Raw genomic sequence first — 23556 nt, 5'->3', positions numbered from 1 at the left:
GGGATGTGGAGGACCGGCTCACCATCAGTGGTGTCACACAGCGGCCCCTGCATGTTGAGCCCGCCTGTGAAACGGGCACCCCCTACACCCTGGCACCTGTGTCTTCACTTTCGCTCACAGCTGCTCTTGGGAGTGTGTGGGGAGGAAACTGAGGCTGGGGTGTTATACAGTCTGCCCACAGCCACACAGCTGTAGGTGGTAGGCTGGAGAGGGACCCACGCAGTCAGCGTATAAGGTGATGGGTTTGGGGTCAGGACCCCCACTTGGACTCTGCCACGGTGCCAGCATGGTGATGCAGCTGAGCCTCGTCTTCTCTCTGGTTGTCACCCATCCGTCCCACATCTCTTCACTGCACACCTACTGTGTGCAGACCTTGTCAGTGCAGGCACAGGCTGGGGAGACGGGCCGGGAGACTGGCCACGCCCTTCAGTTTGAAGGGGAACGAGCACATGGGAAAAGCGTGCTTCACCCTTTCTGTAAACATAACTCCTTTCACTCCCCTGATGTTCTTTGAACTTCCAAGTACGTGAGTGACCATGACTGAAACTAAATGAAAGCAACAGTCCTGGGTAACTTCGTTTGAACCTCATTCCCGCGCTGGAGAGGTTCTGACTGTTGCCCCACCCTGGCACCTCCTGTGTGTCTGACGCAGCTGCCCAGGGTGGCCTGGGAGGTCAAGGAGCTCTAGGAAATGTCCAGGTCGCGTTTGCTCTGAGCTTTGTGTGGGAAGGTGCTCTCAGGCCCCCTTTGTGTGGGACACCTGCTGGGCGGGGCTCCGGCAGGCTCTGGGGACTGGCTTGTCTAACTCGCTGTGCCCTTGATTCTGAGCTACCCCCCCTTCTGTAATCACTTCGGGGCTCACTTGTAAACTCTCAGGGAGGGGCTGTCATGCGCAGGAAACAGCAGGAACGGAGAGGAGTCCAGCAATTTCACTTTTTGAGAAGAGCACTTACCATGAGGGAGACCTGCCTCTCGGCAGATTCCTTATGCACCGTCCTGGGGGCCGTGGGCCGTGCTGCAGGGCAGGTCTCTGGAATCATCCTCTCATTCACTCAGACTTTGTACCTATTCATTAGTAACTACCTCCAACACCTGGTAACCAGCACCCCAGTCCTTGACTCTGCACTGACAGTTTTAGATCCCTCATATAAATAGACTCAGGCAGAACTTGTCTTTCAGTGTCTGGATTACCCCCCTCAGCACCCTATCCGACTGTAACTAGAAGAATTACTTACTTGGGTTCTAGAAGGAGTGGTAGGTATTGTGGAAAATGCGACTTAATTCAGATGTGGGTTTGGGCGCTGTGCTCAGTGAGACCAGTGTCCAGTGGTGTGCAGGCCGTAGGAATCGACTCAGAGTGTCCACCAATGTCCGAGGCTAGAAGCTCCCTCACCAGGGCTGGTTTCGAGGTGTCAGCAGCTTGGGGGATGTCTGGAAATGTAATAGTCCACTCTCGTGCGCCCACAGGAGCTAGTCCTGCAGGTCACCGCCAGAGTCGCTCCCAAAGAGTGGTCAGTTCAGACTGGGGCATAGACACATGGTGCGAAGTGCGGTAATAACAGAAAGAACTGGTGTCACGGGAGATAGTGGATGGTTTGTGCCGGGTACACCTACTGGGGGAGCTGGGGACAGGAAAGACCTGGAGGGAAGGCAGCTGGAGACAGGCCACCCATTGTGGCCAGCACTGGCTCAAGGTAGGGAGATGTGATACCAAACTCCACACTGATGTGAGCATTAGATCTACAGAGACATTGAAATTTCTCGCCAAGTAGAAATGGCTTTGCCAAGCGAGGGCTCATGAAAGGCCTCTGAAGCGTGTGTGGGGTGGGCGAATCTGCTCTGAGTAGACACTCTCCTTTCTGGGGATATTGGGATCCTGGAGAGACAGGGGGGAGCAGCTGCCCATCTTCTGAAGCCCCTCTCTGGCCCCTGGCTCAGCGCTGGCTCTGGCTGAGGGTGTGTTTGTTTGGCTACGACTCCTTCCCTCTGGTTTACTTCCCCAGGGTGTCCTGTTTCAGGAGCTCAGGGCCAAGCAGAGCCCCTGGCCTTCATCCTGGCCTCCTTGGCCACAGCAGGGTGGGGTTTGAAAAGAGATACTGATTGGGGCACATTTGGTGGGTGATTGCTGGACCCTGGACGAGCACCTCCCCCGTCCCAGCCAGAAAAGCAGCTATCGGCTGACAGCCACACCCTCCGGGTTGGGGCCAATCACTGCTTTGCAAGAGGCCTCTCTGCCCTCCCACCCACACCCTGCAGCTGCTGGCCCTTTCTGTGCACCCTAATTTCTGGACCCGACTTAGCTGACCTAGCTGTGCAGTCTCCACTTCCTGCTGAGATCACCCCCCACCCCACCCTTCCACGCCCTGTCTCCTCCTCTTGCTGAGCCCACCCCCTCTGGTGGGCAGATGGGGGGACACCCAGCCCCTAGAGTCTGATCTTCATGTCAGGGGAGAGGGAGCATTTCGAAGTGACTCCTCTGCCCATTTGTTTGTTGAACTTTGTAGAATTTGTGCGTGAACTGGGATTACGGTTAGTCTCTTAGAAGACTAGGAGTTAGAGATGGTTACTAGGGAGACCAGCAACTGCCTCCCAGGAGTGCCCGGGGCAGCTCAGCCACCACACCACAGTGGTCCCTGGGGAGGGATGGGCGCCCTGGCTAGGACCGCTGGGCCCTGCAGAGCCTCCCACTGACCCCAGCCAGTTAGCAAGGAAGGCAGGCAGCTCGGAACAAACTTGAGAAGCACTTTCCAGGAGGGGATGGAGTCAGGCTCACCTGCCTGGCCTCTGTGGGAGCCAAGGAGGTGGGACTTGTTTTGCTGCAAAGTGTTGTGATGTCAGGATTATTTAATAGGTATGAGCCTGGCCACGTCTTGGGCAAAACAGGCAAGGCCCAGCTGTTTGTAATAATAATAGCTCCTCGTGAGGCCAGCGCTCCTTAAGTACTAACGCATTTGTTCCTCAGGATGGTCCCATGGCCCTGCTGCTGTTAGAGTCCCATTTTTAGGTGAGAAAACTGAGGTCGGGTATCATATGATTTGAGAGCTGAGACTTAGAGCGAGGCAGTCACAGAATGAGGAGTTTTTAATCTGCAATTCTTTTGGGGTTTTCTGTGCTGTAAGCATGTTCTCTGGGGCTGTCCATGTCCTTGTTTAACCAGGGTTCTCTGCCAGGACGGCCCCGGCAGGCAGGGCAGGCAGAGGCAGCTCAGTGCTCAGGCTCGAGAGTGCGCCAGGATGCCTGGGAACGTGGGCAGGGGAAGGCGGTTTCAGAAACCACCAGAGGCGTTCGGGTCTTTCAAGGCCTTCCCAGAAGCTGTGCTATCTGTCCTTGTCAATGCTGCCTTGCCAGGCCGAGTGATGTCACAACGGTCTCCAGGAGGCCACATCGGTCCCACGTGCATCGGATCACAGCCCACCATCCGGTTCTGCACTGAGTCTGAACATGCTGCCTCATCCCCAGAGTAGTGGTCCTGCTCTGAAAACCCGGGCTTCTGTGGAAGGCCGAGTGCAGGGGTTGGTCTAACTTGGTGTTGCTCACTTGCACTACCGTCGGCTTTGAGACTGTGGACTGTGGCTGGAGGATGGCTGGCAGCCACATGTGGGGGCGTGGCCCGTTCCTGAGACGTGTCCGGGGGATGGACTGTTTCTCCATTCTCTGTGTCTGTTTGGTTCACTCAGAGCAGGAGAAAACAAAAGCAGAACTAACTTCCTGTAAGTTCATTTATTTCCTTTCTATACGAATCATTTATTGTTTCCATAAAGCCACCAGTTTTGTCCATGTGAAAACCCAGGTTCAGTTTATAGCTCGGCGAGTGGAGGACAAGAGCCAAAGTTCTGTAATGAAGTTCTCATACATCGAGGCTGAGATTTTTGCATTTGCAAATAAGTAGCTAACACTCAGCAAGGTCTCTTCCTCCTAATTAGCTTCTAGCCTCACCTGTCCTGTTATCAGTTAGGACTATGGTCCCAGCTACAATCGTAACCATTTTCAAACAAGCATTGTCACTCAGGAGATACCTCCCTGAAGCACCTGGGCCCCGCGGAGGCGGGCGCCCAGCACACCGGCAGTGGCCTGACTTTGCTCTGAGCCTTTCACCGCGGCTCTGGATGCTGGTCGTGCAGGATTCTAACCTGTGGGCTTGGCTTCTGTCTGCAGCCTCAGCTCGCCTCTCCCTGGGTGCTCAGCTGTGGTGTCCTGGCTCCCGCAGCAACACAACCTGCTGCCACTGTGGGTGAATGTGTCCCTTCTCGTCAGCCCCGACCTGAGACCGGGCTCAGGATGCTGGGAGTGCTGTGCCTCTCAGGCTGCCGTGCCCCTCGGCCTTGACCAACCTGGACACTCACTTCTGTGTGTCACATCCCTTCCCAAGGACCCAGGTCGAGGATGTCATGGGCCCACGTCAGTGCCGTCCTGGAGAGTCACACTGAGGGGACATTTGGTCCCCGGGACCCTGGGAGGATATGGAGAGTACTGAGCTCTCAGGATTGTTATCACATGATTTCTGGCCTGGGACCCTGGTAGACAGGCAAAGCTCCCACAGAGGGATATTTGTACAGAAGGCTCAGCAGGTGGGGTCATCCTTCTATTGAAGGTACATTAGATATGCACATTGTGTGGCTTAAAATGTACACTCTCTCCTAAATTGTAGAAGCACTGGAACCCCAGGACTCTCATATTAGGATCAGGGGACATGACAACCCACTGAGGGATGTTCCTGAGAAAACGCAGCTCTGAGGGGTTACCTGGAGTCTGTGGTGACCTGTTTGGGGCACTGTTTGGGGCAGGATAGCCTCCACACCTTGAACTACATATAGCTTCAGGGTGGAGACAGAAAAGGCAACTGGATGCTGGGTCCTTAAGCCAATGGTTTCTTTCCATGTTCTGTCTCCAACGCATTTGCTGGGAAATGAAACGGGACGAGTGGTTTCGAGGGTGTCAGGATGCTGATAAATAATTCAGGATTTGGGGGGATCAGGACATGAGAGGAGCAACTGAAAACAAAGGCAACCTCACTGCATGGAGATTAAGACACTTGAGTCGCTAGGATTTCATGACCGACTGCGGGAGATCTAATTATTCTTTACGGCTACAAATAGGTTGCCTGCGTTTTCCTGGAAAAGTGGTCAGTTTTGCCTCCAGCTCTGACTTCCAACTGGAGTTGAGAGCTGCTCTGAACAGTTTCACTGCTGCAGAGAGTGCCATCCTCGTCTGCCCCCTGGGCACCGAGTATGCCACGGAATGCAAGGTGACGTGACCTGCTCTGTGTCAGCACGTGCCTGGCTGCCAGCACGTGAGTGTCCATGTGTCCACACACCCTATGACTCTTGGGCCTGAGGTTGTCATCCTGTGAGGCTTCAAGTCTGTGTCAGGCGGCAGGCAGGTCGCCCTCCCCACTGGGGTCCTGGTCACAAAGTCCACGACAGCCCGTCTGAGGAAAGTCTGCTCTTCTCGTGGGCCGCAGGTGGGCCGTGTCGAGCTCTCCGGTCTCCTGCCCCTGCCAGCCCCCGCCCGTGGGCCTCGCTGTGTGGGAAGCTCTGGTAGCATTGCTTATCTCGGCTTGTTTGGGTGTCGCCCTCCCTCCCTTCCTTCTGGGGGGTTAGTCCTTCCCTTTTCCTTTTGAAATGTCTGCCTCGCCCACCAACTGGAACAAAACCAGACTCTTCAGGCCCTTTTCTTCCTCCCCAGCTATAGAGCAGATTCTATCCACAGCCTCACGGAACCCATGAGGTCCACAGACCAACAACATACAGAGCCTTGTAGTCACTCTCGTGTGGCTATTGGCCACCCAACTGGATTCACACGTGTGACCCCGAGTACAGCTCCCTGTCGATGTCTGTTGCTGCTGTTCTCTGAGAGTGCAGTTTATGGGGCTACGAAGTAGCTGCTTCTACACCCAGTTTAAATGTTGCCTCCTGTCAGCCTCACGAGTCTCATTCTCTCACTGGCGACAGCAGGTCTGTTCTCTGCTGTGGATTTTAATCAGAGGACGCTGCTGCTGCTGCTCCTGGTCTGGGAAGGACAGGACCTGACAGGTGCAGGTTCTCCGTGTGCTCTGCAGAGGAGGGCGTCTCAGGGAGGGTGTTAGGATGTTCAAGGTCACACCATCAGACGAGCACTGGGGAGATGCTGTTTCCGCTGAACCACTCCACGGGTAGAGAAAGAGACTTAGGGTGGCGTTTCTGACCTATAGTGTGTTCATGCGTGGGCATGTGTGCTCATGTATGTGCCCGTGTGAATGCACATGCACATGTGAGTGTGCTGTGTGTGCATGTGTGCACGCGTCTTTTCCTCGTTGCCACCAGCACGTCGTCTGGTGCGTGATGAGTGGTTGGTGACTGCTGGTTAGCGTGTGTGTGAAGCCTTTGCTCCTTTTGAAAGCTGGCCGTGTGTTTCAGTGGAAGACGGCAGGGTGAGTCATGAAGGATAAAGCAGGGAAGTCACAGCTTCTGGAGCCTGTGAAGATTGTTCCAACATACAGAGCAGTGCCCTGGGTGCCACGGTCCCTGCAAAGGGCGTGAAACTCAGCCTGTGATCTCAGTGCGTCTGTAATCTGATGAATACAGTTGGCACCAGGCAAATGGGTAAAAATGGGCACAAGACTGAGTTGCATGAAAACAATTAGCTTCCGGTTCATGGTAGAAGGTGGTCAATACCGGCGATGAGCTCAGTGAGAGGCCATGGGCTTGTTGCATGTGGTCCCTGTGGAGGGTGGTGGGTGTGAGGGCGGAAGGGGCCTGGTGGAAAACGGGCAGTTCTGCCATCCAGGACCAGCCACGTGTGGGAGACAAGACAAACCCACAATACACTTGCGTTCCTGAGACAGAGGCAGTGGACAGAAGGGAACAGTCTCCTGGGCATGCGCACCTGCTGTGCGCCACCAAGCACAGGCGGTGGGCGCGATGCTAGGCGCTAGCACTGTGAGACCCGAGCAGGCCTGCCAGGGGCTGGGAACCAGGCATCCTGGGCCCAATGTCCACGCCCAGTGGGTGCACTGGAGCTTCTCATTTCCTCCCAGCCTGACCTTGCCCACGTTTCCACCCTTCCCAAGCCTCCTCCTGTCCCCTTGGAGGGGCTGGAACCCCCTGGGGTTGTGACACCATCTGCCACGGGTCTGCCTGCCGGATGCATATTCCCAGTTACTGCTGAACAGGGTCCTGGTGGGAGCTTAGCCCTTCATTGATTTCAGACCTTCCTGTCCTTTGTCCTTTCAGTGTCTGACAGACACGGTGATCGAGGAGGAACGTAAAGCTTGGGGAAGGGTTGCCCTGTGTTGCCATTAAACCCACAGTATTGCCGTCTCTGCCACCTCCTTTCCTGGTGGAAGCACCAGGGAGGACATTTCCCAATCAGTGGGGCCAAGGTGCTGAGGCCAGAAGCCAGCTTTGTGGGGGGACAGCCTGTTTCTCATCTGTGGGGGACCCCTTTACCCTGAGTCCACACTGTCCAATGACTGCTGAGGCCTCTGAGCAGTCAGGCTGGTTCTCAGAGATGAGGGGCTGGGGACTCTGCAGGGTGAGCTGAGCAACATGGATATGGCTTCAAGTTCACCTTCTGGAGCCAGCAGATGCCCTGAAGACTTGCCCGTGGCTGAGGGAAGGTCCCGTGACCTCCACACTGCCCACAACTCCATCCTGTCTGAGTGATGCTTGTGGTTCTGCCCTGCAGACGCCTCCCAGGCCTGGGGGCCTGGCCTCCTTTCCATGAGATCTCTGGCTGGACCCCCCCGCCTGTCCCGGGGGTGAGGACGTGGTGCCTGCAGCCTCGGCTTGGCACCCGCCCCACTCTGCCGGTCCAGTCGCTACGTGTGGCCCTCTGTCCCAGCGTGACCCTGGCTCTCCTTTGGATGGGCTCCCAACAGCATGGTCATGGGTGACTTTTATTCCAGATGGGAGCCAGCAGATTCCTAAAAGAAACGAGGTGGCTTCTCTCTCCTCTGTGGTCTGGGGTGGGGGGAGTGCTGAGGAGCCCGGGCGGCCGCTGTTTTTGTTTTGTGATATTTGAAGCCACCCAGCTCTCATTACTGTAATATAGCACAGGCCTGGGCCGTGGGAGGAGGTGTCCCCTGGGATGGGCCAGTGCCACGTGCGCTGAGCCCACAGTGTGGAAGCAGGCAGGTAGGAGGAGAGTGCCAGGGTGGAGGGCTGCAGAGCTGCTCCCCCCCCCCGAACCAGCAGAGGCTCCGGTGGCAGCCTGGTGAGGGACAGAGTGGGGGCCAGTACTCAGGTCTGAGGTGGAGTCATTCCTATTGGTGAAATGTCGGCCTCGCCTTCCTACTTGCTCAAGACCCCCTGCGCCCGGACCTTAACTTTGTATTTGTGATTGTATATTTCCCACCAAAGTCGGGCCCCAGATTGTCCAAGCTCCACGCCGCAGAGCCCTCTGCCTGCCCAGGCCTCTGGCTGCCCCCAGCTGCCCGAGCCCGCGTGCCACCCCAGCTGTGCGCTGGGCACCCGGGTGGCTCCTATGCGCAGAAGCCCACCCTTCTGTCCCACTGTCCCTGCGGCGCCGCTGCCAATGGCTAGATGTCGGCCTGCGCCCGCCGTCGCCCAGCTGTGCTGTGGCCTTTCCTCCGCGCCCCACATTTAGTCTTACCCACGACACCATTTCCTAATTCACCCACACCGCACGCCTTCTACAGAAGAGTGCCCTTTGGCTCAGACATGGCGCAGCACTGGCTGCTTTGGGGGCATTGGCCTGTGTGGCTGCCAGGTTCTCGCGTCCACTATAGCTGAGGCCTCCAGTGAGGTGGGGGATCTGTGTCAGTGGCACCGGCACCAGATGAGCCCTTGTACTTGGGAGGCCCTGAGGTCTCCATGGATCTCCTGCCGGGACAGAAAGCGGGGCCGACTCTCTGCTGAGGCTCGGGGGCCTTTCCTATGTCTGTGTGAGAGAGACTTTGTCTGGTGCCCAAGGGCTCTGAACCCATGCCACTGGCCTGCGCAGAGCAGCCAGCAGCCTGAGAGAGCCAGGTGCTCTTGGAGGCCAGCACGGCCAAGCACCCTGCGTCTGAGGTCCAGGCTGTGTGCTGGGACCTCAGCTGCGTTCCCAGCTGCTGTCCTGAGAGACACTAGCCAGGTGGCTGCACTGCCTCCTGAGACCTGGCTCTGAAGTCTGTAGCCGGCACCTTCTCTGCTCACGTCCCGGAGGCGGGCCATGCAGTCGAGCCTGCGTTCAAGAAGAGGGCAATTCAATAAGGTCTTCATGGGCAGCGCCACAGAGAATGGGCACATTTGAACGCCACATAGCGGTTTCCAGGTAACTTCACTCTGATTTAAAGAAACCAGTTACCTGAGACAGGCCTAAGGAAGGGGATGTGCCGAGTTTCAGGGGCAAAAGTAGAGTGGGGGCAGGAGAGGCAGGATGACAGGCCAGGTGAGGGGCTGAGGACAGGCCTGCCCTGCCTCTGACCAGCTGCTGCCCGCGGGGACCCCACGCTGCTTTCGGCCATCTGACTTTCCTCACCCTGGAAGGGACAGCACTGAGAAAGGTGGGCCCATGGTGGTGGGTCTGTGACTTTGAGGACTATCTTTCCTTCATAATCCCCAAACCCTCTGACCGCAGCCCCGTGAGCTGGCTCCGCTATGGGCAGGCAGCTCTGGTCTGTGAAGCCTGGGATGACAGTGGTGGACGCTGGTGTGAAGAGGCTCAGGTGCAGGATAGCAGAGGTCAGGGGATGGAGTGAAGTGTCCAGTGAGGAGCCAGGAGGCTGGGCTCAGGCAGGTTAGGTGACTTTCCAGGGTCTGAGAGCCAGGTCACCTGGGCTCAGCGACGTTAGGTGACCAGGAGGCTGGGCTCAGTAAAGTAGGTAACCTGACCAATACCTTGGCCCAGGGAGGCTGGACTGCAGAGCTTCCGACAGATCACTCCCCTTCGCCCACTCGTCACGCGGGGACGTCAGATGTGATGCCCTCCTGCTTCCACGGGACAGGATAATGCAGACCATGTCCTGCAGTCGGTGTTCTGTGTCCCATCTGCCCGAGGGACCTGTGCTCTGTGATGGTGACTTCATTCAGGGCCCTCTCCTCTCCCGGGCAGGACAAGAGACTAAGGGGAGCTCTTGGCTTCCCCTCCACCCTGGACAAGTTCTAGTTGTCTGCATTTTACAGACAAAAAGAGCAAGACTGCCCTGTCTGAGACTGCCCTGCCTCAGTGGTTAGTGTCAGCCCGCACACTGAAGGGTCCTGCGTTTGATTCCCCATCAAAGGCGTGTACCTGGGTTGCAGGTTCCATCCCTGGCCTTGGTTGGGGGACATGTGGGAGACAGCCAGTCAATGTGTCTCTTTCATATCAGTGTTTCTCCCTCCCTCCCTCCCTCCCTCCCTCCCTCCCTCCCTCCCTCCCTCCCTCCCTCCCTCCCTCCCTCCCTCCCTCCCATTCTCTAAAAATCAATGGAAAAAACATCCTTGGGTGAGAATTAACAAAAACGAAAAGAAAAGAAAAGTGACAGAGGGAGGCACAGTGCTCTTCTGACCAAGGCTGGCTGCTCCGTCCCCTCCAGTTGTCAGCAGCCCAGCATGCACACACTCACTGGGCCTCTTGGGGGAGCTGGGAGTGAGGAGACCTCAGCACAAGCTTGAAAATCAAGAGAAAACAGGAGGATGTTGGGGATGACCGTGGATGCACATGTGCGTGCGTGCATATGTGTGGACATGCACATGGGTGCATGCGTGTGCATGCGTGTGCATGTGCGTGGGGCGTGCACATGGGTGCGCGTGTGTGTGCATGCATGTGTGCACATGTGTGTGCATGTGTGTGGGCGCAGAACCAAGCCCAAGTCTGCACACTTGTTTGCTGGACACTAAGTCTTCCCGATTGCTCTCCCCTTTGTTCAATCTGGAATGGAAATGACTCAGCAGAAAGGAAAGCCACGCCTTGAATGTCCAGAGTGAGAATATGTGGCGCTAAAGCTCGTGAGTCTCCCCACCCCTGCCAACCCCTCACTGTCCCCCACACAGGTGCCCACACAGCCGTGCACACGGCACACCAGGCTCTGCCGCAGCACGACCTGTCTTGTCATCACGTGGCCTCTTCCCGCTCCTCTTCCCAGGCCCACCCTTCCTGTAGGGAGGCCTGTCTGGGCGTCGGTGGCGGTCCGGGCATTGGTGGTGGTCCGGGCTGCAGGCCACCGCTGACTTTCCAGGGGGGCATGTGCTTCCTCTCTGGTCCCATCACAGGCTTGGGGAGAAGGTCCCTGTGGGGAATCGGTGACTTTTGTTCCCCCCCAATCCGCTAGAGCAGATTGTCTCTAGCTTTCGGATCTGGGAAGGTGGACTGTCTGGGGAGATGAGCACCCGCCACACCAGACGCGCCCTGCTTTGTGTACAGCTGCGCTCCTGGGGAGCCGAGAGTCAACGGGATTTAGGTGGATGCCTCTGTCCCGAATGTACTGGGAGGACTTGCTATTTGCAGCAGCCAGCCCTGGGCCTTCTGTAAAGCGGGAATTTTCAGTCCCGTGGAGACTCGGTGATCGAGGAGTCTGGTGAGTAGATGGGACATGGTTGCATACTGAATGCTATTTTAAATGTGCCGTGTGGAAACCTGTTGCGGAAGGACCCAGAAACTCTCCGCGACTGATGAGTGTGGTGCTCGGCTGTTTCCCAGGACTTGCCCCAGTTCCTCTCCAGAGGAAAAGGCTGCTGTTGCTAATGCTCATATTTAGAGGGGAGAGAGCGCTGTAGGCTCACTCCAGAGGCCCTGGGAGGGACAGAGGCCGAGCTCCCATGACATCAGGACAAAGGTCCTGAGGATTCGATCGCCTGCCACCCACTCCCCATGTTGTCGGGGTGGATGTAGTGCTGCTTTTGCAAATAAGTGCAGTTAACTCTCATAGCTACATCTATAAAGCATCTATCAATCAATCTGTCATCTACCTATCAATCTACCTTCATCTATCTGTCATCTGTCCATCTGCAACCTATCTGTCATTTCTATCTGTCAATTATCCATCAGTCAAACAATCAACCATCGGTCATCTGTCTCTCCATCTCCCGTGCACTCGCTCCCACAGTGAAGCACACACACCTCAGGCTTGTGTTTGGAGCATAGACAGGCTGAGGCCCACCAGTGCCCAGGGCTCTGTCCCCTCGGTCATGGGTGGGGGAGCTCACTCAGAGAAATCTTTTCAAGTTTTGTTATTTTAAAAAATACTGCACCAACAGCGTGCAAGTTTCCCTTTCTCCACATCCTTGCCAATACTTGTCTTTGATCTACGTGTTTTTAAATAATAGCCTCCTGACAGGTGTGAGGTCCCGTCTCGTTGGGTTTCGCTGCACACTCCTGATGCTGGGCCGTGCTGAGCATTTTTAATGCATCTGTTTGCCGTTCCTGTGTCTGCTTTGGAGAAACGTCTGTTTAAGTCCTTACCCTATTTTTTATTTTTTGCTATTGAGTTATAGGAGCTTGTTATATATTTTGGATATTATCAGATATTTGGTTTCCAAATATTTTCTCCCATCTTCTCAGTCTGTTAATAGTTTCCTTTGCTGAGCGGGAGCTTTTTAGTTTGGTGCAGTCCCTCCCACTGGTTTGCTTTTGTTTTTGTTGCCTGTGCTGTTTTTTTTAACCCTCAGCTGAGGATATTCTTTACATTGCTTTTTAGAGAGAGTGGAGGGGAGAGAGAGAGAAACATCGATTGGTTGCCCCCCGCACATGCCCTGTCCAGGGCTGGGATGGAAACCAAGGTGTGCGCCTTTGACTGGAAGTCGAACCCGTGGCCCTGTGGTGTGTGGGCTGAGGCTCTAACCACTGAGAACACTGGCCAGGGCTGTTCCCTGTGCTTTTGACGTGAGACCGGTGACGTCATCGCCATGACACTGCCGTGAAGCTTTTCCCTATGTTTTCTTCTGGGAGTTTCATAGTTTCAGGTCTTACTTTTAAGTCTTTAACCCATTCTGAGCTGACTTTTGTATGCGGTGTAAGGTAAGGGTCTGGTTTCACTCCTTTGCATGTGGACGTCCCGCTTTCTCGGCAGCATTTATTGAAGAGACTGTTTTCTCCTCAGTGTATATCCCTGGCTGCTTTCTCGAAGATCACTTGGCCAAAGCCTCTATGGAAACAGTAGGAAGATACCTCCAAAAAATAAAAATAAAACTACCGTGTCACCCAGCAATCCTTCTTTCTGATATTTACCCACATTAATTAGGGTCAGACCTTGGAGGTGTTGGCCCACCCGTGTTCCCGGCAGCGCTCTCCACAGTGGCCACAATGTGGAAGCAACCTCTCTGTGGACAGGTGAACAGGTAAAGAAAGTGTGTACCTACAATGGAACATTGTTTAGCTCCAGGAAAGAAGGGTGTTCTCAATAGGGGACGCCATGCGGGTCTCGAGGACATTATGAAATTGGCCAGTCACACAAAGACAAATACTGCACGATTCCAATTGCATTGGTGTCTGAAATCGTCAAATTCATGGCATGAAAGGCTGCAGTGGCGTGTCGGGCTGAGGAGCCGGGCATGAAGTTCCCGGCAGGATGAGCAGGTTCAGGGACCTGCTGGACGGCACCGACCCAGGCTCAGCCGCTGCTCTGCACGCTGGGAAGACTGTGGAGAAGCAGATCTCCTGAAAGTGTCTTACCACAGTAAAATAAAAATTTTAAAAATATTGCAAAGCACATCTTTGTGCTACATAATTGTGCACATGCATAAGTATTTCTCTGGGGTAAATAATAGTAAGTGAGTATATGGAACAGAGGATACATGCAATTTTTAATTTAAGTTATCTTCTAATTGACATACCCAGTAGCAGAGCATGGAGTATCTATTTCTACCCATTGTTTCCAAATTTCATACTTTCACACTTAAAGATTTTGCCAACCCAACGGATGACACTGGTAAATTGCTGTTCAGCTCCTGCTCTGATGCCTGTCTCTGATTACTAGTGAGGCTGAACACTTTTACCTGTTTCCTGGAATTATATTGGCGCCTCTGTCAAATGCTTTTTATTTTCTTGGCCCATTTTTCTAGTACCTTTTAAACTTGATTTATAGAGATTTTTTAATTATACCAGAATGATATAATATATGCATTATTTTGTTTTGAAATTTCAAGTCTTTATTGTTGCCTGTTGCTTGTCCACTAAGTTTACGATGTCTTTTATCTAAAGACATCTAAACTTTGACGGAAAAATTTATCATTCTTCTCATTTATGAGTTTTGCTTTATATATCTTATTTGTGAAGGTCTTTCTTCTGCTCACAGCAAATTCCCAAAGAGTTTCTAGAAATAGTTTTATAGTTCTAGTTATATTTTGGGTATTTATTTTCAGGCAAGGTAGGGGAAGTGAGGTGTGTGGAGGGGAGGAGCGGGAGGCGAGCAAGTCCCCGCCTATCGAGGAGGGCCCTGTTGTGTGTGCGAGGGTTGCCTGCTCTCTTCCGTTCTGTGTGTCTAGTGCTGTGCCAGCCCCTTACGCAGGGAGCCGCTCTGGACCACGTGCCTCCTCACTCCATCCCCGTACCACATCTCACTATCGGCTCAGATTCCTGGTTCACATGTTTGCTTATGGAATACAAGCTCCATGATCAGAGGGGCTCTTTTGCCCTTTTTAGGACCTAGAGCAGGGCCAAGAAGACCCTAGAAAATAGTTGGTGAGTGAATTAATGAAGGCTGATGACTTGACTGGGGCATTTGCATTTTGAGTTTTATTTTTCAGGTTGAAATTAATTATTTGTCAAAGAAATTTGTACTATTAACTGAAGAAGTGGTAGTGTGGCCTTCCCAGGCTCTTGACATCCTTCCAGTGTGTTTATGGCTCTGCTCACAGGCCAGTTTTAAATATTGAGCTCTTGAAAAGACCCCTTCCAGGGCATAAGAAAGGTGCTGTCTGCATGCAGTGAGTGCTGGGGACACTTCCTGTTAGGTGTGGCATTTAAAGGTTGGATGCAGCCACGAGCACATGGTCCCGGGCAATCCTGAGGTCATTCTGCAGATACTGGCCAGCACTCTGCTAGGGCGTGAGAGCGGTGCGGACGTCCCTGGCAGTCCTGGCTCGGATGTGCTGTGTGTCAGGAACTAGGACCACTCTGTGTAGAAAAGTGCACAGGCTTCCAGGGCACGGAGCCATCAGGAGGGTCTAAGAGCACCCGTGAGGACGTGGCCGCTGCACGGAGGTTTACACTGGAACGAGGAGTCGAACTTCCTGGCAGAGGGGGAGGCGGGAGGAAATGGAAGAAAGAACCGGGAGAAGCCCGTGGTGACTGAAGGAGGGAAGCTGAGCAGGATGTGGCTCTGGGGAGGAGGTGGAGGCCAGAGAAACCCATGTGGATTTTGGAATACAAACCATGTTTCACAGATGAGTTTGGTGCCTGTGAACTGTGTGACCAGATCAGTTCTCACCTGTCCCTGCTCAGTTGCCTCGTTGATGAACACGGGCCTCACTGAGTTGCTCTGAATAGTACCCGAGTGTCCTCAGCGCATGTTAGACACGCCTGGTGTAGTTATAGTACTTCCAGGTTTGCTACTAATGTTCTCCTGGGTCTGTTAGCGGCCCATCACCCCAATTTTAAGAGAGCAAAACTCATTGCTTTTGGGGTGACATTGCTTCTCGACCCTCTCAGCTGACAAGGCAAGGAGACATGTCTGCATGCTACCTGCATATGTGTGCCTATCTATAAACATTTCCATAGGAAACCACCTGCGTCTCCATTAGGGGAATGTGCACTCGTGCTGACATCTCAGCTCCAATCCGTCAAAACAGGGGTCACTCCGGGGAAACTTAAAAGTCTCAGGTGCCCCTTCAGAGCCAATAAATCAGGACACTGTTGACCTTGCATCTTTTGAAAGGCAAACACATTAACATCACTGAATGTTTTTCTTGGTTTAATGTGGACATCAGTATCAGAATTATGAAAATGTTATAAATATAAATTTTACTGTTTCATCGTTCACACTTTGAGTATCAATCTTAGTTAAACTGTTTCCTGCCTATAGTCTTGCTAATTTCAATTCCATGAGTGCCTGATCTCACAGAGTTTGAAAATTCTCATATTATATGACTATTGAGTGAATGCCTCATTCAGCTCCCAGAGTCTATAATTTGAAGTCCTCAATACAGAAATCGACACTGGAAATACGAGAATTGGGTGCATCGTGTTCCTCGTGCCGGCGGTGCCGCCCACTCACGCCCTCTCCTCTTTCTCGTTTTCCGGTGTTCCTGCGGGGCTGCAGGCTCCAGGCCCGTCGCTGCCTCTGAGATGACCCTGCTCCCCAGGATGCCCTCGGCGCTGCTCCTGCTGCTGCCCATCTTCAGCTCTGCCAGAGCCCAGGTCAACCCAGGTAACGTGGCCGTCGCTCGGCTGCGGGCTGCGGGCCCAGCCCGTGGGCGAGCCTGCCGGTGCTCGTCTCTGGGAAAGCCCTGCCGGGGGTCCGAGCGGGAGCAGAGCGGATCCATCCCTCCGCGACTGGCGACCGCCGGGACGGGCGTCCGGTCTCGAGGCGGGTGGAGTATCAGGAAACCTGTTGAAAATGGGGGCCGAGGAGGCAGCCATGAGCTCCTGCACCCCCTGAGAACAGGAGGAGGCTTGGGGACCCCTGCAGGCTGGCTTTCTGGTGTCGTTGCTGGCTCACGCCTGTATTTATTTGTGCTTCGTGTGACCCTTTCGGCACCTGGTCCTGTGGGTTCCCAGGTAGGTTCTCTTTCCTACAGGATGCTGCCAGGCTAAAAAATAAACATGTTAGGAGGCCTCTTTTAGTCCCCCCGCATTTTTATTATATATATTTGTAAACTTAAATTGACGTAGACAACAGTGTCACGTGCCTGTCACTCCAGTAATGCCGCTCAACAACCCATGCCAAAGTGGTGACCATCCGAGGCTTGGGTGGACCGTCCTCTGGGTTCCTGTTGGCCCACCCCCAAATGTGGGTGTCAGTGGCACTCGCCCGTCTAGGATGGATGGCCTTGGCCCTGATGGCCACGGTGCTGGGCTATGCTCCCTCCAGCAGGCTAGCGTGGGGATGTTTTAGTGGAAGTTGCTCCCGGGCCAGAGCAGAAGCAGAGATGTGCAACCTCATTCAAGGCAGGGCTTGGGTCATGATGGCTGACATCTCCTTGCCCATGCCGGTCACGCGGCCCAGCTAGAGTCCGAGTGGGAAGGCACAGAAAGTCACACAGGAGAACGTGGAGGATTGGGGCTGTGTCTTCATTTTGCCACAAATGTAAACTTAGGAAAGTAAACGTAGCATACATGTTCCATCTGCGGATTCGACACAGCACATCCGTCCGTGCAACACCCAGATCGGGGAACAGCTTCCCAGCCCGCCCTCCCCTCCCCCGCGGCAGCGAGCCCCACCTCCTGGAAGCGTGGGTGAGTTTTGTAGGTTTGTGCCTCTGTCCGTGGAGCCCATGACATGGAAATACTGCCGTGCGCCTGGCTTCTCTGGCTTGATGTTGTGTTTGTGGGCGACTGTTCTCACTGCTGTGCGATGTTGAGGCGTTTGTTTACCCAGCCTGCCGTGCGTGGACGCGAGTTAAATACCGCTTGCGTGGTGAATAAAGCTCCTACCCTTGCGCTAGGGCAGGTCTTCGGGTGGCACGCGCACTCGGTTCTCTTGGGCGCACGCCTGGAAGTGGAATTTCTGGGTGTGCGAGTCTTACCCGGGGCGCTTTTTCTGCACGCTGCTACGGAGTTTTCCCGGTGCCTTTGCCCACTCGCCCGCCCAGGCAGCGTGAGGGTCAGTGCTCCGTCCTCAGGTTCCCAAGGGCATTTCCAGTTTTTCCTTTTTGTTGAATTTATTGGGAGACACTGCTTAATAAAATTACACAGGTTTCAGGCGCACAGTTCCACAGCACATCATCTGTACACTGCCCTGTGTGCTCACCACCCCAAGTCAAGTGTCCTTCTGTCGCCACTTATCCCCCGTCCCCTCCTCCACCTCCCGCATCCAAGGGCTTTTCATGTTGTTCTCGCCACATAGCGAGGGAGTCATTTGCGAAAATGCTCAGCCCTTTCCCCTGGCAGAAATTCCATTTCCATGAGACAGGCTTTGCACCCAACAGGAAGTACCATCGACACACCTTAAAATCCGAGACGTATTGACTTCACAAAGCAGGGCCCTGGCGCTTCCTGCGATGGGCTGGTGACCTCGGGCCTGAGCGCGGACGCCGGGCTCTCACTGCTCTGCCCCCTCGCTGAGGGCTGAGGCCTCTCCCCGCGAACAGGCCTGCTGTTGCCTCGTCGCTCTCCCTCCCTGTCCCCGGGAGAGCCTCTGTGGGTGCAGAGGCACGGTGGCTGCTGGCGCTCGTGGACACGGTGCGGCGGGAGGGCTTTAGCTGACGGGACGAGGAGCGGCCTCCCGTGTCAGGGCCGTGGCTGTGGCCTGGGGCAGGAGCGGCTGCAACAGCAGCATGGCCGTCGAGCGTGTCCCCATCCTGACGGCTGCTGTCGGAGGAAGAAGCACGAGTCTCGGCTTGGACGGTACTTATAGGAACACGAAACCCCTGTGTGTGCGTGCGTGTGCGCGTCGTATGAGTGCATATATGTGGGCATTGAGTGTGCATTCGGGTGTAAGAGAGTGAGTGCATGCATGTGTGTGGTGTGTATTTGTGGGTGCACGTGTGTTCACATGTGCATGTGTGCACTTTGCGTGTAGACTTGATATGGCCTGCACAGGGCCCTGGGAGGGAGAGACCTTCCTGGTGGAATTGCCCTTAAGTGAGCAATGCTAGATGCCTCCCATGTTGGCTCTTTTTTGCCTGTGTGTTTGTTGACTGCTTCCAGCCTGAGTGTGGCCTCTGTTATCCTTCCTGCCAGTAAAGGGATCTCTCTTGGGACAATGGAAACTCACCTGCCCCTTCAGCACCTTGGCCATGCCAAGTAGAGAAAAAGAGGCTGCAGAATTTGAGAAGAGAGCCCACTAACTTCAATGACCCCTTAATACAGATGGGGAACCTTTTTCTGCCAAGGGCCATTTGGATATTTATAACATCATTTGCAGGACATACAAAATGATCAACTTAACAATTAGCCTGCTATATTTGTTCAAAGATTGAATTAATTTACCCCTAATGTGATGGCCGGAACTGCTTCTCTTTGGTGAGGCCTTGGCAGGGCCAGACCCAAAAATTTCAGCCCAAGCGCTGGACATTCCCCACCCCTGATTTAAAGGGATGATATTCTGGCCCTAGCAGGTTTAACCCAGTGGTTAGAGCATCGGCCCGTAGACTGTAGGGTCCTGGGTTCGATTCCAGCCAAGGGCACGTACCTCAGTTGCAGGCTCGATCCTCAGCTCTGGTCAGGGTGCATGCAGGAGGCAACCAATTGATGTGTCTCTCACATCAATGTCTCTCTCTCTCTCTTTCACTGTCTCTGAAGAGCAATGGAAAAACATCCTGGGGTGAAGATTTAAAAAAATAAATAAATAAATAAAAATAAAGGGGTGATATTCTACCCTGGCTGGTGTGACTCAGTGGTTAGAGCGTCAGCCTGTGCACTGAAGGGTCATGGGGTCGATTCCCGGTCAAGGACACGCACTTCCTTTGCATGTTCACTCCTCGCCCCTAGTTGGGGTGCGTGCAGGAGGCAACCGGTCGATGTGTCTCTCTCACATTGTTGTTTCTCCCCCCAACCCCGCCACTCTCTCTGAAAAAGCAATGGAAAAAATATCCTGAGGTGAGAATTAACAAAAAATAAAAAATAAAAACAAAGGTTTGATATTCTTACGAGCTCCTTAGCTTCCTCACATGTTTGCGAGCTCACATGCCATGTGGCCTAATGTAGATCCTTTTGTGCAGAACACAGAGAATCCTGGGGCTCCTTCACTTCCTTTCTCCCCACCTTCTCCGTGCCCCTTGCTTGCCAATAGAAGCAAGCACCCGGATAGGTGTCAGTCATGAGTACACAGCAGTTGTCACCACAGCATACGAGACAATGGCCAAGGTCATAAACATCTGGGAAGCAGGGGAAAAGTCACAGGCTGTTCAACAACTTGTTACCTCCTACTTACGGTTCCCTACCCACAAAACCTCACTGTTTTGAATGTTTGAATTTTCACTTCACTTTACTGTGTATGTGTCCAAACCACCAAAAAATTCTGGGAGGCTGCCCTGGCCCGTGTGGCTCAGTGGGTTGGGTGTCGTCCCATGCACCAAAAGGTCACCAGTTCTATTCCCGGTCAGGGCACACACCCAGGTTTTGGGTTCAATCCCTGGTTGGGGTATGTGGGGAGGCAGTTGATCAATGTTTTTCTCTCTCCCTCTCCCTTCCTCGCTCTCTAAAATCAATTAAAAACAAAACATTTAAAAAAAATTCTAGGCTGCCAATCTTGACACGTCCGTGCTCCTCCAGAGGCCTGCTGCTCAGACCAAGCGCCGAGTCAACAATCAGACTCTTCTCCCAGAAAAAGCCATGGTCAGGGACACCTCAGCCTGGGCTCCGGGCCTGCACCTCCTTGCAGTGGACATGGCCCGCGTTCGGGCTGGTGGAAACCCCTGCCCTCCAAAGGTAGCTCGCGTCTGTCTTGGCCACCACAAGGGACCATAAGGGTCACTAACAAATCCTTTTTCTCTTTCCTCCATCAGCTGCTTGATAAAGGCCACTGACTCACGGCGCTTGGGTTATTTTAACTTCCTTCTCTTCCAAAGGCAACAACCCCCCCGTGCTGTCGGCTGTGACTTCCCAAGCCCGCTGACCCGGCCGTCTCGGGTTCCCTGTGGAGCGCAGAGCAGTGTATTCTGCCCATTTCATAGGTGAGCAGATGCGGCCCAGAGATTCCCCTGAAGTTACAAAGCTGGACAGTGGTGGAGCTGGAACTAAACTGAGACCTCTTGACGTCCGTTGCCCTGGTGTGGCCCCCGCGCCTGCGCCTCCACGTTGCCATCGCCACACGCCCTCCACACTGTGGAGGGTGAGCCTCAGGGACAAGGAGAACCAAGTTGGCAACAATGTGGGCAGAGGGCAGGGGGAGGGCTATTGCCCGTGGAAGTCTTAGAACATCCTGGTCCCAGATTTGCTGACTTGTGATAGCAAAAGAAACCTGTGCCCTGTCCCGGGATGCAAGATCGGCACGCACTGCTCCATTTCCACACCCTGACAAACACTGCTGGAAAGAGAATTAAAGAAAGCCGTCCTATTCACAACTGTATCAAAGAGGTAAAATACCTACAGGTCAACTTGACAAAGGAGGTAAAAGACTTGTATATTGAAAACTACAAAACACTGATGAAAGAAATCAAAGAAGATACAAATAAATGGAAAGCTCTCCTATGCTCCTGGAGTGGAAGAATCAATATTGTTTAAATATTTGTACTACCCAAAGCAATCTACGATTCAACCCAGTGTTATTTACAGTCGCCAAGATATGGAAACAATCCAAGTGCCCATCAGTAGCCAGTTGGATTAAAAAGCTGTGGTGCATGCACACACTGGAATGCTGTGTGGCCACAAAAAGAATAAGACCTAACAATCTGCGATAACCTGGATGGACCCGGAGGGTGTTATGCTAACTTACACAAGTTGGGGAAAGACAAATACCATGTGATTTCTTTTATATGTGGAATCTAAAACCAAAACAAAACACTAAGCTCATAGACACAGAGAACAGACTGATGGTTAGTTGCCAGATGTGGGGAGTGGAGGGTGGGAGAACTGGCTGAAGGGGCATACATCTACTGAAAAATTCATAAATAAAATAATGAAATTTTAAAAATAACATGTCCTGGAGGCAGGACATGGTGCAGCATCATCTTGTCACCACAGGCGAAGACAAAGCTATTAACCAGAAAGCTCTTGTCACCTGCCGAGGATCCCCGAATTAAGTGGCTCCTCTTTCAGGTGCCCCCCTAAGTTCCCCTTTGCCTTAACCCTCACTGATAACCACCCCACACTTTCATTTTCTGTTTGCACCTCGGTAACTTTTTTTTCTAGCTCAGATGCTCTCCTTTCCTCTTTTCACCTCACCTGGCAAGTTCTTTGTCTCTCACAACAAGCAAGACAGCGGAGCCCTGGCCTGGCTGGCGACATGTGAGTGTTCAGGCCGGCACTGCAGGAGGCAACCTCGAGTGAGCGCCCCGATGTTCTGGGGCCTCGATTCCTCCTCTGTGGGCTTGGAATAGCATATGACCTACCTCATGAGGTTGTGTGAAGATTACATTTGCTGACAGCTCTTCGAATGGTTCCAGGAACGTATTAGGGCAGGGGTGGGGAAGGTCTGGCCCGGGGGCCATATGTGGCCAGCAAAATCATTGGGTCTGGCCCTCCCAAGGCAACTGCAGGCGGGACTTGAAATTCAATAAATCTAGGAGCTTTTCTCATAGCAACATAAATTTGTATTAAGTGAATCATAATAATGTAAATTTTGAGGGACAAGCAAGGAACGTCCATTATGGGATGGACAGGATACATACGAGCCGTGACGGGACAGACAGGTGTGCTTCTCAGCGGCTGTCCGCCGCCATCCGCCGGTACTGTGGTGACTCAGAGGACAGTCAGGGCCAGGCAGGCTGGGAGTGCGCACCCTGCGAAAGGGTTAACACTGTGGGGAAACTACAGCGACCCCTGATGATGAGACGAGATGCGGTGAGATGGTTCCTCCAGACGCTGCCGACCTTGCCTCCAATGGCTGAGGATGATGTCAACCCCTTTGTCCACACAGACAGTGACTGCAATCCAGCCTGTACCCACACATCCACGACCAACAACGCTCGCAAAAACGGAATCTCAGAGGAAGATTAAGGAAGTTACGTGCACAGAAGAGACCTCGGGAGTCAACGATACGGACGCTGGATATGTTCCAAGTCCAGACGCAGGATTAGAACAGCGATCGAAGCAAAATAACCACGTCGCTGGCGACACACACACTGGACGGTTATTGAACTGAAGTGGTGTGACGTTCTACAAATGGTGACGTCCTACAAATGGTGACTACAAAGAAAAGAAAAGTTGATCTTTCCAAGAGAAATGGACAAATGATTTTTTCTGTTGTTGAAGTCAAAGGCAAACCTGGTCCCTGGTTTGTGGCGATGCATTAGCAGTAATGAAAAAAGGCAACTTGGAGCCTCATTACAGCTCAAAACATGCTCAACTCAATGAATTGGGAGGCCAAATGTGCCTGGATAAAATCAATGCTCTTCAGCGGAGTTTGGAATCACAAGCCACTTTCGCTAGGCCTTGTGACAGAGACAAAGTTATGCAGACGAGATATGTGGTATGTAGTGAGCGAGCTAATCGCAAAGAAGCGGAGGCCTCATATGGAGGGGTTTGTGAGAGCACACGGCGCTGCTGCGGAGCTGTCAGCACCGACAGAGGAGAAGTGTCTCCTTGTGTCAGTTTGTCTTGGAGAACTGTCTCAGATCAGATTACTGACTTAGCACAAGGTATTGAAAAAACACTGAAGGATTCTGCAGATTTCCAGTTTTTCTCTCTGGCTTGTGACTAGACAACAGACATAGCAAATACTGCCCAACTGGCTGTTTTCATTGGCAGAGCTTGAGACGCGAGAGGACCTGCTGTCACTGGAAGCCATGCATGGCACTATGAGAGGTGAGCACTTGTTCAAGAGACTTGTTTTATCAATGAAAAAACTGGAGCTAACATTTGAAAAGTTAAGTGGCCTTACTAGAGATGGAGCTC

The 23556-nt window shown here is 53.3% G+C and overlaps 1 protein-coding gene across 1 annotated transcript in view; it reads left to right on the top strand.

Annotated features, from left to right (window-relative positions):
- Nucleotides 1-23556, top strand: part of DDR2 (discoidin domain receptor tyrosine kinase 2) — a 74651-nt gene that overhangs the window by 18088 nt on the left and 33007 nt on the right. The window contains exon 2 of the mRNA XM_016210444.2: nucleotides 16160-16267. Coding sequence (XP_016065930.1) covers nucleotides 16186-16267 — 82 coding nt within the window. The 5' untranslated portion in view covers nucleotides 16160-16185. The remainder of the gene's footprint in view (nucleotides 1-16159; nucleotides 16268-23556) is intronic.

This window comes from Miniopterus natalensis, chromosome 19 (genome assembly GCF_054644295.1).
Source record: "Miniopterus natalensis isolate mMinNat1 chromosome 19, mMinNat1.hap1, whole genome shotgun sequence".
Taxonomy (NCBI): Eukaryota; Metazoa; Chordata; class Mammalia; order Chiroptera; family Miniopteridae; genus Miniopterus; species Miniopterus natalensis.
Note: the sequence above shows the minus strand (reverse complement) of the source record. Positions and strands in the feature narration are given on the sequence as shown.